The 14,543-nt window shown below is 38.4% G+C and overlaps 1 protein-coding gene across 4 annotated transcripts in view; it reads left to right on the top strand.

Annotated features, from left to right (window-relative positions):
- Window positions 1-14,543, top strand: part of PRKD1 (protein kinase D1) — a 154,578-nt gene that overhangs the window by 117,336 nt on the left and 22,699 nt on the right. For all 4 annotated transcript variants that reach the window (XM_042445512.1, XM_042445514.1, XM_042445515.1 and 1 more), the window contains 6 exons: window positions 3,876-4,077; window positions 8,061-8,184; window positions 9,124-9,201; window positions 10,169-10,448; window positions 13,419-13,471; window positions 14,338-14,410. In XM_042445512.1, the coding sequence (XP_042301446.1) occupies window positions 3,876-4,077; window positions 8,061-8,184; window positions 9,124-9,201; window positions 10,169-10,448; window positions 13,419-13,471; window positions 14,338-14,410 (810 nt within the window). The remainder of the gene's footprint in view (window positions 1-3,875; window positions 4,078-8,060; window positions 8,185-9,123; window positions 9,202-10,168; window positions 10,449-13,418; window positions 13,472-14,337; window positions 14,411-14,543) is intronic.

The raw sequence follows: 14,543 nt of genomic DNA, 5'->3' as shown, positions 1-14,543 counted from the left end.
TGCTAAGAAAAACAGGTATAAAGGAGATATTGGCAAATTAGACTATTTACAGTACATGACATATTTAATAGTAAATCTATTCTTATTTTCCCATCAGTGTGTGATTAAAAACAATCACACAGAAATTTATGATTTAAATATCCAATGCTAAATTATTTTCTATCAAAAAACACATAGTTGGAAGAGACCATAAGGGTCATCCAGTCCAACCCCCTGCCATGCAGGAATGAATAATCAAAGCAATTCTGACAGATGGCTATCCAGTGTGTTTCAGTGTTGAACAGCTCTTACTGTCAGGAAGTTTTTCCTAATGTTTAGGTGGAATCTCTTGTCCTATAGTTTGAATCCATTGCTCAGTGTCCTTGTTGGCGAGGGAAAAAGCTAAATACTGGCAGTCTGGATACAGACCAATCCAGATTCAGCCAAACAATATTGTAGCAGCATAAAAAGAAAAACCACAAAAGCAAAATACCAGCTGACAGTATTGACGTTGCTATGATACACTTTTCACACACAAAATAAGGTTCATAGACATAGTGGTTCATCCAAAGTTCTGGAGGCCTTATCTTCAGTTATGATGTGTACAATACAGCAAATGTATACACTCTGACTTGTCTCCATCAGCTTCCAGCCAACTACTATATGTTGTTCCTCCGACCGCAACTCCAACTATAACTTCACACTAACACACATATAACCTGTCTCTTGGCCCACTTATATACAAGAGTGGTTCTGGGTCATTACCCTGTGTCACATAGTATGATGCAAACTTATTGCAACTTTGACCTATGCCATGTGTCCATGACTCAACTGTGTTTGCCTGTCACATAGAATACATGTCACTCCATGTCAGGTGTCACTCAAAATATTTTTCTTTTGTTTAAGTCACAATTACTCCAACAGTCCTAGTCTCCAGAGCAGCAGAAAACAAGCTTGCTCCATCTTCAATATGAAATCTTTTCAAATATTTAGACATGGCCATCATGTCCCTTCTTAACCTTCTTTTCTCCAGGCTAAACATACCCAGCTCCTTAAGCAGCTTTTAATAATAATAATAATAATAATAATAATAATAATAAATTTTTTATTTATGTTTCCCTGCCTCTCCCATAGGATCGAAGTGGGTTTACAGACTATTAAAAACCATTACAAACAATCTCATAAATAAAATCCAATAGTACAAAAAATCTAAAAACAATCATACAACATACATATCCAGGATAGGCAGAGAATAAGGTGTGGTTTCTAGATCTTTTACAATTTTGGTCACTCTCCCCTGGACATGTTCCAGCTTGTCAATATCCTTCTTGAATTGTGGTGCCCACACAGCATTCCAGGTGAGGTCTGACCAAACCAGACTAGAGTGGGACTATTATTTCTCTTAATCTAGACATTATACTCCTATTGATGCAATCTAGACTCACATTGGCTTTTATTTTTAGCTGCCACATCACAATGTTGACTCATGTTCAACTTGTGGTCTTCTAAGACTCCTAGATCCCTTTCATGCATGCTATTGTATTGTTGGAGTCCTGGTGGCACAGGGGTTAAAAGTCCTTCTTTAGGTCGCTAAAATGAGTACCCAGCTTGTTAGGGCAATTGGCTTACACATTGTAAGCCACGGTATAGAAATGTACTTGCTATTGCTATTGTCAATCTAGTTGTCACCCTTCCTATATTGCTGCATTTGATTTTTTCTGCCAAAGTGTACATTTTCTGTCTAAGTCTGTATTTCTTCCTATTGAAATTCATTTTGTTAGTTTTGGCCCAGCTTTCTAATCCATTAAGGTCATTTTGAAATCTGATCACATTCTCCTTTAAATATGTTTTATTTCAAACACATTGAGATAAATGTATTAATCTCAAATATTTTGCCTAAAAGTAGGACCAGCAATGAAGGTCAGATTTCTCAAGCATGTCTATAATACATGCAGATGAAACTGAAATTCCTTTCCTATTTTTTAAACATTGTTGAATCAGTGCAATTCCAGTTTAAGAGCAAGTCTAGTTTTTCCAAGCTTGGTGTGATTTAATAAATGTTAATTTGTTTTATTTATTTATGGAGGAGTACACATGGAAAGAGGCGGTGCTTCATATATGCTGCCAATACTGTGAAATGTACCACTTAGTAACAAATTGGAAGGTAGCAAAATTTTTCCAAGGCTGATGTAATGAAGTCTTCAAAGAAGACTCCTGACACTACCCAGAGTTTCTGAATGCTTTTCAAGAGCAGCCCCACAGTACGTTGCAGTAATCGAAGCATAATGTGTTTACAATGATGAACAATTCCACGCAATTTCCCCCCCTCACATATTATTATATTTGGTGGGGGGGAGTTTGTTTGTATATCTAGTCTACTTTTTTTCATTCTAGTTCATTCATTTGCATGTATTCTTTATAGATGGTTTTTTGATACTGAATATGTGTATTCAACATATGTTTAGCTTATTTTTTCCAGTTTTTAACTTGCTTTAATGCTATTTGTATGCTGTCCTCAGATCTACTGATATAGGGTGGTGTGTGTGTGTTTCTCTTTGTGTGTGCATGTACACACACACACACGCACACGCACACTTCCTTTTTTGAAGTGAATGTATTCCTCAGTGTTACTTGTTTAACAGAAAATGTGGTACCAGAGGGAGAAATCATATGGGAAGAATAGGTTTTGAAACAAACTTTTTATTCAAAAGTAACGATATGCACATGTGACATGAAACAGGTCAGGTAACTTTTGCGTAAGTAATCACAAGGATTTCTAGAGACTGCTTGGAAGCTTCATCCAAAATGCATCCCTAGATTACTCTTTTCACCAGCCTCCACTTTTCTTATGACTTCCATTTTAGTGTCCAAATGGATAGATCTATATGGTTTTTTTTAATCACAGTGGGGAAAGCTGTTCTTCTCTGCTCCCAATTTTTCCTCTGTTTTGTTGTTTATGCACAACCAATAAGGGATTTTGTAAGCAGCTGCAGTTTAACTTACCTGTTGTAGGCAAACTCATGCACTTACAGTGGTATTGGCTAGAGTGGACCCACATTCTTTCCCTGCACAAGCTTTCTTGTGTTGTTTACTGCAGTAACTTTACACTGAAGGTTTATATTTTTCCGTCTCCCCTTCACCATTCTCCCAAGGAAGAAAATATTTAGGGTGGGAAGAAATATAAAGACTTTGCTTCTTTGTCAAATGCTTTGTTAAGTGAACTATTCCTGTATTGAAATATTGGAACTTTCTGGCATAAACAAATCTGTTAAGAAATAAAGTGCAGTTCTCACAAGCACATAAACCCTCCCCCCCCCAGAGATGCAATAATGTGGAATTGTATTTTATCTTTCCCTATCTAATTATAATTTATTGTTCTGTAAACATATGCCCCAGCTCACACAGCTGATAGTCTTGGTATGTTTTCTGTGTTGGATGGATTGCTCAAGGCTATCTTAGAATAAAAGAATGACTTGGGCAAGTGAGATTCTTTCAGCCTAAAAGGAAGGTAGTGGCAAACCACCTCTGAATAAATCTTGCCAAGAAAACATTATGAGTTAGAATCAGCTAAAAGGCACATAACAACACCAACAGAGTGTTCAAACTGAGTAGTCCCCCTTATCCCGAACATGGCTTTTGTCAGTAAACAGGAAGGTGGCAATTCCACCCTCACTGCTACAGTCTCCTGTGCTATTTAGGAGGGTAGGGTAGTCTTATGGAAGATCTGAAGAGGACCTAGGTGACTTCAGAAGGGAGGTGAAAATCCCAGTGTGTTAATGGAAATTTGCTTCTGTGATGTTGGATCTCACCCCATAAGTAAGCATGCCTTTGTGTCAAACTGAACATGGGATCTATTTTTCAGGCATTCAAAATAATTCAGTTTTAATATATTCCAGATCTGCTTAGCCCTGGTGCGGAGTCTGATGTGGTCATGGAAGAGGGAAGTGATGACAATGACAGTGAGAGAAACAGTGGCCTGTTAGATGAAATGGAGGAGTCTATTGCCCATGATGCAGAGATGTCTATCATGAACCAAAATGACAATGGAGAAATGCAAGATGGTGATCCTGATCATGATGAGAGCAATAGAATGATCAGGTGAGTTTTTGCTTACTGATCAAATTGGAGGCATATGTAGTTGTAGCTCCTCTTCAATTGCATCATCACAGTAATCATGTGAAGTAGGTATTCAAAGAGGATTTGCCATCATTTGTTTCTGGGACACTTAGGAAACCCAGTCATGAAGAATATTATATGAGAGGGTGCTGAAAAATTTTCAGTCTGACCAACAAAGGAATGATCTAGAGCCCTGAAAATTATATGCTATCCCAAAATTCACCCCAAAGTTCCAAAGCAAAAGTAATAGCAGTAAAACTAATACTACACTTGGCATTTGGCACATCATTTCTCAAATTTCTTTAAGCCCCCCCCTTCCAAATATTCTGATAACTGATAGATGAAATACTGCTTTGCTTCTGCTGTTACCTCTGAATCATTCAAAAATGTCCTTCCTTTCAAACTCTTTTAAGCTTTGGAAACAGGACATTGTCAGGTGGGGCAAGATCTGATGAGTAGGGTAGCACTCAAACCCCAACTTCCTCAAAACATCTTTCATCTTTCCTGAGAGCAGATTCACTGTCTTACAGAAAGAGAACATATTTCTGCAGCTTCACTTGCTCCTACAATCAGAGCAGCAAGTTAGAGTAATAATAATAATAATAATAATAATAATAATAATAATAATAATATTTATTTGTATTTCCCACCTCTCCCTGCGGATTGAGGTGGGATTACAGCAAATAATAAAAACCACAATACAATACAAAATACAATATTATCTAAAAATACAGTCAGTAAAACAACAATAATATTAGTATCAATCACAAAAAAGGCCAAATCATCGTCAATTTTCTGTGCTATCAAGTCAGAGTGGAAATGTCAGCTATAAAAGGTCAGGTTGATAGGTCTGTTGGAAGAGATCTGTCTTAAGTGCCTTTTTAAAAGCTTCTAAGATGGTAATGAGACAGATCTCTTCCGGTAAATTGTTCCATAATTTAGGGGCCGTGGCTGTAAATGCTTTATGGGAAGTTGTAGTTAGTCTAGTTTTCATATGTTTCAATAGTTTCTTCCCTGATGTTCTAAGAGTGCGGGGTGGATTGTGTAGGGAAAGGCGTTCCCTTAAGTAACTTGGGCCCAAGCCATGTAGGGCTTTAAAGGTAATAACCAACACTTTGTATTGCGCCCGGAAGCTGATCGGCAGCCAATGGAGAGATCTTAATATTGGAGTAATATGGTCAAATCTTGATGTTTCTGTGACCAATCTGGCTCCAGCGTTTTGGATCAATTGAAGCTTCCGAACTTGGTACAAAGGTAGCCCCTGTCAAGGAAAAAAAGCAACATGGGTTATACAGTAAGTGAAACAAAACATGTAGTGTATGTGAGAGTCAGGGTGACTCAGCAGAAGCCAATTGGGAACCACACAGGTGTAAATGGTAATACAATTAACAAGTCCTGAGTGCCAAGGACAGAAATGTAAGTGGATAACTGAACACACCTGACAATTGTTAAGTGGTCAAGGCTGAGATGATGAAATCAATAATTGTGGGATGAACCAAGAGAACCAATGAGAATGGTGTACACGCCTACTGGGTGGAAACAGACAACAGTGGGTGGTATCTTGCATTGACTATAGTAATGACTATGGATCCCAATGTATTTTGTGGGTTGTAGTAGTGGATAGAGTGAGGAGTTGAGTATTGTTGTGCTGGATAGTTTTGGAGCTGTATATAGTAGAATAAAGTAGATCTTTTATATAAGACTACTGAGTTGTCTGGTGTCTTGGGTGAAGCTACAAGAACCAGCTGGATCCTGAAGAAGGGTGAAGACTTCTGTGGAAGCAAGAGTGAGAAGGCTTGGAGAGTTTGTCGGGGTCTTCAGCCTATTCTCTGTAACTCTGCTAAGCTATAACCACTGGCCAAAACTGGTCAGCGCGGTGCACAACCAGGTGGTGAGTTCGAGCCAGAGGTGAAGAGCTACAACTCCCATCATCCCTGACAGCCCCATGTAGAGCATGTTACAGAAATCAAGATGAGAGATTACCAGTTCATGTACTACTGCTTCAGGGTCCCTCTGGTAGTATTCTACAGTAACAGTGTGGCCCTTGTGATGATAGACATCAAAATACCTTCCTTATCCTCCCTTACATTTTTGTTAGCAGGGTTCCTTAATAGGATTTTTTCTTTTTGTTCTAATTCTTTGTTTAATATGTTCATACTCTCTAGTTTTTTCCTTTTCCTAATTGAGCTATGTTGAATAAAATGCCCTCTCAACACTGCCTTACAGGCTTCCCACACGACAGTAGTTTTTGTTTCTCCTGTCATATTTTCTTCAAAATATTGATTAATTACTAATTTTGTGTCGCTAATGAGGTCCTGATCCGTTAATAGGTCATCATTAAGCCTCCAACTATAGGAATTCGCCATCTCCTTTAATGTGAATGAAATTTGGTTGTGGTCTGAGATTGTTCTTGGGTATGAGTCAGATTTGATCAGCTGCGCGATTTGGAGGAAAAGGCCATGTCTATCCTGGAAAATGAATTGTGCCTTTCTGAGAAATAAGTAAATTCTGTTCTATTTTTATATAATTGTCTACCCCCATCAGTCAAATCTAAGTTTTTGATCAGATTGAAAAAAGACCTAGGAAGTTTCCCTTGATTAGCCCCTATTTTCTTATCTGATTTTCTATCAATCTTTGGATTTATCACCCCATTGAAATTGCCTAATAGTATGATTTCCATGTATCCTAATGTATTAATTTTCTCATGCAGTTTCTTATAAAATTTACCTTTATTTATTTGAGGTCCATACATGCCTACCACTAGTATTTTCCCGTTACCCCAGTCCACTTCTATGCCAACATAATGTCCGTCAGAATCGTTAAATATCTCTTTTGGGTTCAGATTCTCTTTAGCATATATCACCACTCCTTTTTTCCTCAATTTGGACGCTGATACAAATTCTTTTCCTATTTTGTTACATTTTAAGTATTTTTTGTCTTTACTTTTGATACGTGTTTCTTGTAAGCAAATCAGACTGAACCCTTCCTAATTATATTATACACTTTCTTACGCTTTACTGGTGAATTCATTCCCTTTACGTACCAGGTTGAGAGCTTCATTTTTAATTTATTTCTTTATTATTATTATTATTATTATTATTATTATTATTATTATTATTATTTCCCCCTCTACTAATCTCCACTCACTTCCACAGATGCAATTTCAGGTCACAATTACTTCAGATCTTAGTTCAGCACTGCAAGGACAGTTGTTTGGTCTCCAGATTATAGTAATATAAACATGTTTCATCAACAGTGACAAGTCCTTCCAAAACCACTGGATCACTCAAAATGCTGCAAAGTCAACTTCACTACCTACAATGCATGCATAGTTAATGTGTCTCTCTTTGGACAGAAGCTATTTAAAGGGATCTTACAGCACTTTTGAGACTAACTAAACAAACAAAAATGCTGCATCAGAATAAGTAGACCAAGGCCCTGTACACAATGGCCATTAAGGCTGGCATGGGGGTGGAGTTGGGGTGTAGCGTCTTCATGAAGTATGCCCAACTCTGCCCCCCCAGGCACCCTGACACGGTGTACCACTCCACATGGCGCGCAGGCATCATGAGACTCCTCTGGTGCTGTGTTCATATGACACAGCACCAAAGGAACGCCGTATAGCCACAGCAATGCAGCTATGGGGCCCTTTCAAGGGCACAAAAAGGAGCCGTTTTGTGTGGCTCTTTTTTGCACCCTCGAAAGGCCAGATTGGGGCCATGACATGAGGTTGCCACAGCCCTGATCCAGCTAGGAAAGGTGTGGTGTCATGCTCCCCTTAGGGGCTGTATGTACAGCCCCCAAGTCTACAAAAATTTATATTACAACTTCTTTCAGTCTCAAAGGTGCTACAAGATCTCTTTGCATACTGATATTTTAGACTAACTCAGCTATGATTTCTCTTTGAAAGGATTTGTTTTGTGTTAACATAATCTCTTACCTTCATTTATTATTTTTCTTATAAGCCCTTCAACAAGCAACAACATACCATTAATGAGAGTGGTACAATCTGTCAAACACACAAAAAGGAGAAGCAGTGCAGTGATGAAAGAGGGATGGATGGTTCACTATACAAGCAAAGACACTCTGGTAAGAAAACTGCTGAACAAATAAGTAAATTTCACTGTTAGTGTGTGATTCCCGTAGGCAGAGGCAATTGCTTTCTTGTTCTCTTAGGATGGGCGACACCTGGCTGAACAAGACTATGTGTGAAAGGAATCTGGGAGTCCAAGTAGACCACAAGTTGAACATGAGTCAACAGTGCGATGCAGCAGCTAAAAAGGCAAATGTGATTTTAGGTTGCATCAATAGAAGTATAGTGTCTAGATCAAGGGAAGTAAGAGTTCCACTCTATTCTGCTTTGGTCAAGCCCCACCTGGAATAATGCTGTGTCCAGTTCTGGGCACCACAATTCAAAAATAATGTGGAGAATCTGGAGCATGTCCAAAGGAGGGTGACTAAAATGGTGAAGGGTCTTGAAACCATGCCCTATGAGAAATGACTTAGGGAGCTGGGGATGTTTAGCCTGGAAAAGAGAAGATTAAGAGGTGATATGATAGCCCTGTTAAAATACTTAAGGGGAAGCCATATTGAAGAGAGAACTGCTCCAGAGACTAGGACCTGGAACAATTGATGCAAGCTACAGGAAAAGGGATTCCACCTCAACATTAGGAGGAACTTCCTGACAATAAGGGCTGTTCAACAGTGGAACACACTCCCTCAGAGAATGGTGGAGTCTCCTTCTTTTGGAGGTCTTTAAACAGAGGCTGGATGGCCATCTGTCGGATATGCTTTGATTGAGATTTCCTACATGGCAGGGGGGGTTGGACTGGATGGCCCTTCTGGTCTCTTCCAACTCTATGATTCTATGATTCTCTTGATTTGCTGAAGGCTGTTTTGTACTTACAAAGAGTTTCAGAATCCTACAAACAAAGAGATTTAGGTTTCTGAACATAATGTTGAATAGGTCTACAACTCATGTATTAAAATACTATTAAAACATCTTTATTTGTTCTTATTTTAATGCAGAGGAAACGACACTATTGGAGATTGGACAGCAAATGCATTACACTTTTTCAAAATGATACTGAAAGCAAATACTACAAGGTAAACAATAGATGAGATTTTATTTTTATGAATACTTTGATGTGTAAATGAAATAAAGTAAATGTAACATTTTGATGGTCTCCCCTAGTAAATATAGGTGAGCTCCACACCCCCACCCCACCAGTCCTTTATATATGATTATCTTGCATATGACCTAAGTAGCTGCTTTAATAAATTGGATGGCGGTTTGGTTTATTGCTGAATCAAATTCACTTAATTCTCCCCCTTCACACACCAACAGATCATGAGCCCCTAAATCTCCTCCAGCTACCAAGCTCCTTTCCATCCTACCAACACATACCCAACCAACTTTTCTATTAAAACACACTCGATACATACAAAAAATACAGGAAGAGGGAATTGAGGTAATTAAAAATGCTACACCCAATAAAACCATGGACTATTTCTCCACTGAAGACCATTTATTATTAAGGGTCTTCTGCAAGAGAAGGGTATTTGGCCCTCATTGGTGAAAAAGTAATAAATGCAGTCTTAATGTTGAAGGTTATGATTTAAGAGTTGGTCATAATAATATGTTAAAATGAAGCTCAAACCTTATGGCACAACTATGACAAGTACTATGTAGACCTAAACTGCCTCTGATCCAGTTGGAGTCTCTTAAGAAAAGTGGCAAAAAAGTCCACCCAAATTTCTGTATACAGCTATTCCAGTTATTCCACTAGCCAGTCTAATATTTAAGCTCCTCGTCTATACCTAGGTGCCTACCTGGATCCAAGGGGATCCAAACAAAACAGGGATGGAATACAAATACTAGCATTAATTAGAAAAATTGTTGAAGATCTTCTGCTGGAAGCTCAGAAGCAGTGCTTGGAGTCTCAGTACCCAGACTGTTCCCTGGTTTGAATTAAATTTTTAGATAAAGAAAATGATAAAGAAAACAATAGGAGCAGCAGCTTAAAATATTATTTTGGTACCTGAAAATCATGGCAATTGTTATTCTTCTCAGGAAATTCCGCTGTCTGAAATTTTATCCCTGGAACCAGCAAAAACCTTCGATTTATTACCACAGGAAGCAAATCCCCATTGCTTTGAAATAACCACAGCAAATGTAGTATATTTTGTTGGGGAAAATGTTGAAAACCTGCCAAGCATTTCATCTAATAACAGCGTTCTGACAAGTGGTTGTTGCCTGGATGTAGCAAGGATGTGGGAAATGGCCATCCAGCATGCACTCATGCCTGTTATCTCAAAAGGGGCATCCACTGGTTCAGGTCCAAGCTTACACAGTAAGTTCACTTTCCTATTTCAGAATAAGCTGGTGCAGAGGGTGTCAAACTGGTTGTTAGTAAGCTCCAGGGAGGTGGCTTGCAAAAAGGCTGTGGAACAGTTGAAAATATCTGTTCGAGTTGGCCCTTTATTCTAACAGAGGATATATGACTGTTTAAACTAGTATCAGATCATCAAACCAGCTAGCAGGGCCCCGGCATAGGACCTGAGGTTGTTCTAATATAGTCTCTGTTGCTGTCTACTAAGGGGCTGTGCAGACACCCCCCCCCCCCCTTTTAGAACTAGATTGGGGCTGTGGCAACCGCACACCATGGCCTCTATGGCCTTTCTGTGGTGCAAAAAGAGCTGCAAAAAGCAGCTCCTTTTTACACACTGGAAAGGACACTGTAGCTGTTGTACCATGGCTTTACGGTGCTCCTTTGGCACTGTGTCATGTAAATGTAGTGCCAGAGGAGCGTTGTGACACCGTGTGCCGAGTGGTGCAGCACGCGGCATCACACCACCATGGGGGTGGAGTTGGGGCTGCATCATGAGGATGCAATGCCCCGACTCCACCCCCAGGCCGGCCTAAATGGCCAGTCTGCACAGGCTGTAAAATTTATCTGTTAAATCTTATAGAGGTAGCTTGGCCTAGAGTGTTGGTATCATAATGAAACACCACTGCTGACAATAGTGCCAATGCTAAGAGAGGCATATTTTTAAAATATGTATTATGTATATACTTTCATTTATAGTTTTTGTCTTAAAAGGTTTATAATATGTTTAAGTATTAAATTAAACCACACATTCTCAGCCTCTGAGGAAGGCAGTGTTAAACCTCCTTTGAAAAAATCTTGCCAAGAAAACTCCTTAGGGTCACCATGAGTCAGAAATGACTGGAAGGCACACAACAACAACAACAACAACCAACAACAACAACATATTAAATTAAGTAAGACCCCCTCATCCCCCCCCCCTAATTTTCAGGTAGCCCACAATTATTAAAAAAGTAGATGTAACCAGTGGATAGAAGCACATAGAGTAGAGGCAGTGAAATGAATTTGTGGGCTATTCTTTGAACACTTTAGGTGTATTTTTTCAGGATGTAGTTTTTCTTTGTGATGTTGTTGTGTAGGTAGTTTACTAGCATGTCTAGCACTTGTTGAGGTAGGGATATCATTATGGTTTTGAAGATACATTTATTATACAATCAACACAATGGTACATCTCATTTCACAGTACATCTCTTGTACATCAGTTATCTGGAAAATGGTAGGCTACTGGCATTTTTTGTATGGAATTGCATACAAGACAGCATTATTTCAGATTATCTGAATTCAGATTAGTGGATGACATGGTTCAGTATTGGGAAATAATGTGAAGCTGTATAAAAACAGACCATTGAGGTATAAAAACTTCAATTTGTACACCTTTATTTCCCATAAATAATGATTCAGAAGGGGATACTGTTTCTAGAAAACTAAGGACATGCAGCTGTTAAATAATGTAGGTACTTAAATTAATATTATATATTTCCCCAAAACCAAGGTGCACTTGAAATGTTTTGCCATTCTGTATTCTTAATATTGGCATTAGTGAATATTGAAATAAATGGGATGTTAATGGTTTTAGCCTTATATATGTATTCATGACATGCATTAGGTCTTTTTCTAAAACAAGTAGTGAACATGTTGCAAAAAAGGCCCCATGGTGAAAATGCCTCCATGCCCCTCAGGGGGCATTTGGGAACATTTTTTGTGGAGAGAGGGAGGTGCAGAGAGGATGTGTGGCTCTCCAGGATCTAATATGGCCCCAGAGTTGCTTACTGCTACTTTAGTTTTTTTTCCCCTTAAATTGAGTAATATACCCTAAGATTTAAGAAAAAACATTATATTGGAACCCAAACAGTTAATTTGAGATTGGATGAGCAGATATGGGGTGGATGGTGGCTTCATTAAGTAACTTTGAACTGAGTAAATCTCACTGTTATTTTCCTTAGAGCCATACTACTTTTGCGGCTATTGATGTTGTTGTTATTGTTGTTATTGGCTAACAACAAGTTTAAAACCGTGTAAGTTAAAAACAATACAAAAACATTAAAAATATACATATCAAGTTTGAAAAACAATTAAAATTTTATTTTTTAAAAAATTACACATTAAAATATTAAAATATATTATAAACTATATACAAACCTTGGCATCTGAATTGCACAGCATTTAAAAGTCCAACCTATTACATTATTGTAATGGGCATTCTAGGCTAGGATCCTATGTATAAAACTGGAACAATTTATTATCAGTCTTTTTAAGACTGATATATGGAGTTGGATTAAGAAAAGGGCAAGAACTTTGCAAAAGACCTGTCTTGTCATGATCACCCAGCTACATTCTGTTTAATGTAAATTAATTTTACCAATTGTCTTGTGTTGCAATTTATATGGTGGCTGGTGCAATCTTATCCAAATGCACTCTTTTTATACCAATAGTATTAGCAAGTACATTTTTATACCAATGTACTTAGCTGTTTACAATCTGTAAGCTAATTGCCCCAACAAGCTGCGTACTCATTCTACTGACCTATAGAAGGATGCCAGGCTGAGTCGACCTGGAGCCCTTGGCTGTTATTGAATTCACAACCCTATGGTTTTGAGTGAGTGGCTGCACTCAGTATACCACTATATAGCTAGCATGTTTTCCAGGTATATGAACAGGAAGGTACAAATATATTGGCTCTCTTCATAAGCCAACTGTCTCAAAGACCACACTATGAGACAACTGTATAAATCAATGTAGAAAGGAAACAGCAATAATGTGAATCCACTGTAAATCAGCAGTGGATGTCATGAACTAGATAGTTAATTGTTTCATGATTCTTCACATGCACAATGTGTATGTGTGCAAGGGAGAGGGAGAGAGGGAGGGAGAGTGAGGGAGAGAGGGAGAGAGAGACAAAGAGGCATGCAGTAATTACTGTACCTTTTCTTCTAGGAAATATATCCATCAGTATTTCAGTGTCAAATTGTCAGGTCCAAGAAAATGTGGTAAGTGTTCTGAGTGTTCGTGCCAGACATAACAGAGTGCAGTTTGCAAAGTCATTGATCTGTTTGGAAAAGTTTCAGAGGATGCCTCACTACCCATTTTCTTTAGTAAAGGACAAATAAGCAAAAAGACTAAGGAAACTGTGCATTTAGTTTTTGTAATCCAAGAGACAATTTATAGATGACTTCTCTATTGTTGCTCCATAGCAAAATTATTTCATCGTAGTACTCTGTGAAACAGCATGGTTTCTAGGTACTGTATGAAACTCCTGAACACGCCCTCCTAAAATAGTTTTCTTTGCAATTTTATTCAACTTCAACCTGACTTTCTGAATTTCACTAAGTTTTGTGCTCCCATGTGCTAGGGTCCTCTCATGGCTTAGTGCACCCCAATGAGGCCACTGGATGTGGCTGGAGACTCTACAAAATATTTATTGTTCACATCACAGAATCAGCGTTGTTTCATCACCCCCTTCATCAGAAAACCCACAGATTCATTAAGGTTCAGGGAGAACAGAAGGCCTTTGTAGAATCCTTGGTTGCCACTGGACATTTGAGGTGTATTTCCAGAAGTTATTTCACTTCAAATTATGCCCACTGGCTTTGAGTACATGAACATTTGGCATTCATGTGCCAAAATCCAAAGCTCAACACAAGACATTTCAAGATGACACAGAACTCAGATTGGATTCTAATGAATAGCTGTGAGACTGACACAACTCCTGCACAAACAAAATCCAGAGTCTGACACTCAGCAGCATCTCTGTCAAATCAATTTCCACAGCTATTTTGCTTCAGCAAAATAATTCATTTCTCAGCTTTATTTCCATATTTTGTGCTTAATCTGCTGTTTATATTTAAACTTGTAGGATATCAGTACAGTGTACCAAATCTTTCCAGATGAAGTACTGGGTTCGGGACAATTTGGAATCGTTTATGGAGGTGAGACTTATGAAAATGGGGTGGGTGGTGGTGGTGGTGGGGAAATGTCTCTTAGTAATTTAGAATTTATGATATAGTCATTGTTTTCTTTCTGACGTGCATGTAAAACTATTTTAATCTCTTAGGATGAGAA

Source organism: Sceloporus undulatus, chromosome 1 (assembly GCF_019175285.1).
Source record: "Sceloporus undulatus isolate JIND9_A2432 ecotype Alabama chromosome 1, SceUnd_v1.1, whole genome shotgun sequence".
Taxonomy (NCBI): domain Eukaryota; kingdom Metazoa; phylum Chordata; class Lepidosauria; order Squamata; family Phrynosomatidae; genus Sceloporus; species Sceloporus undulatus.
This window is presented reverse-complemented; position numbering and strand designations above follow the sequence as displayed.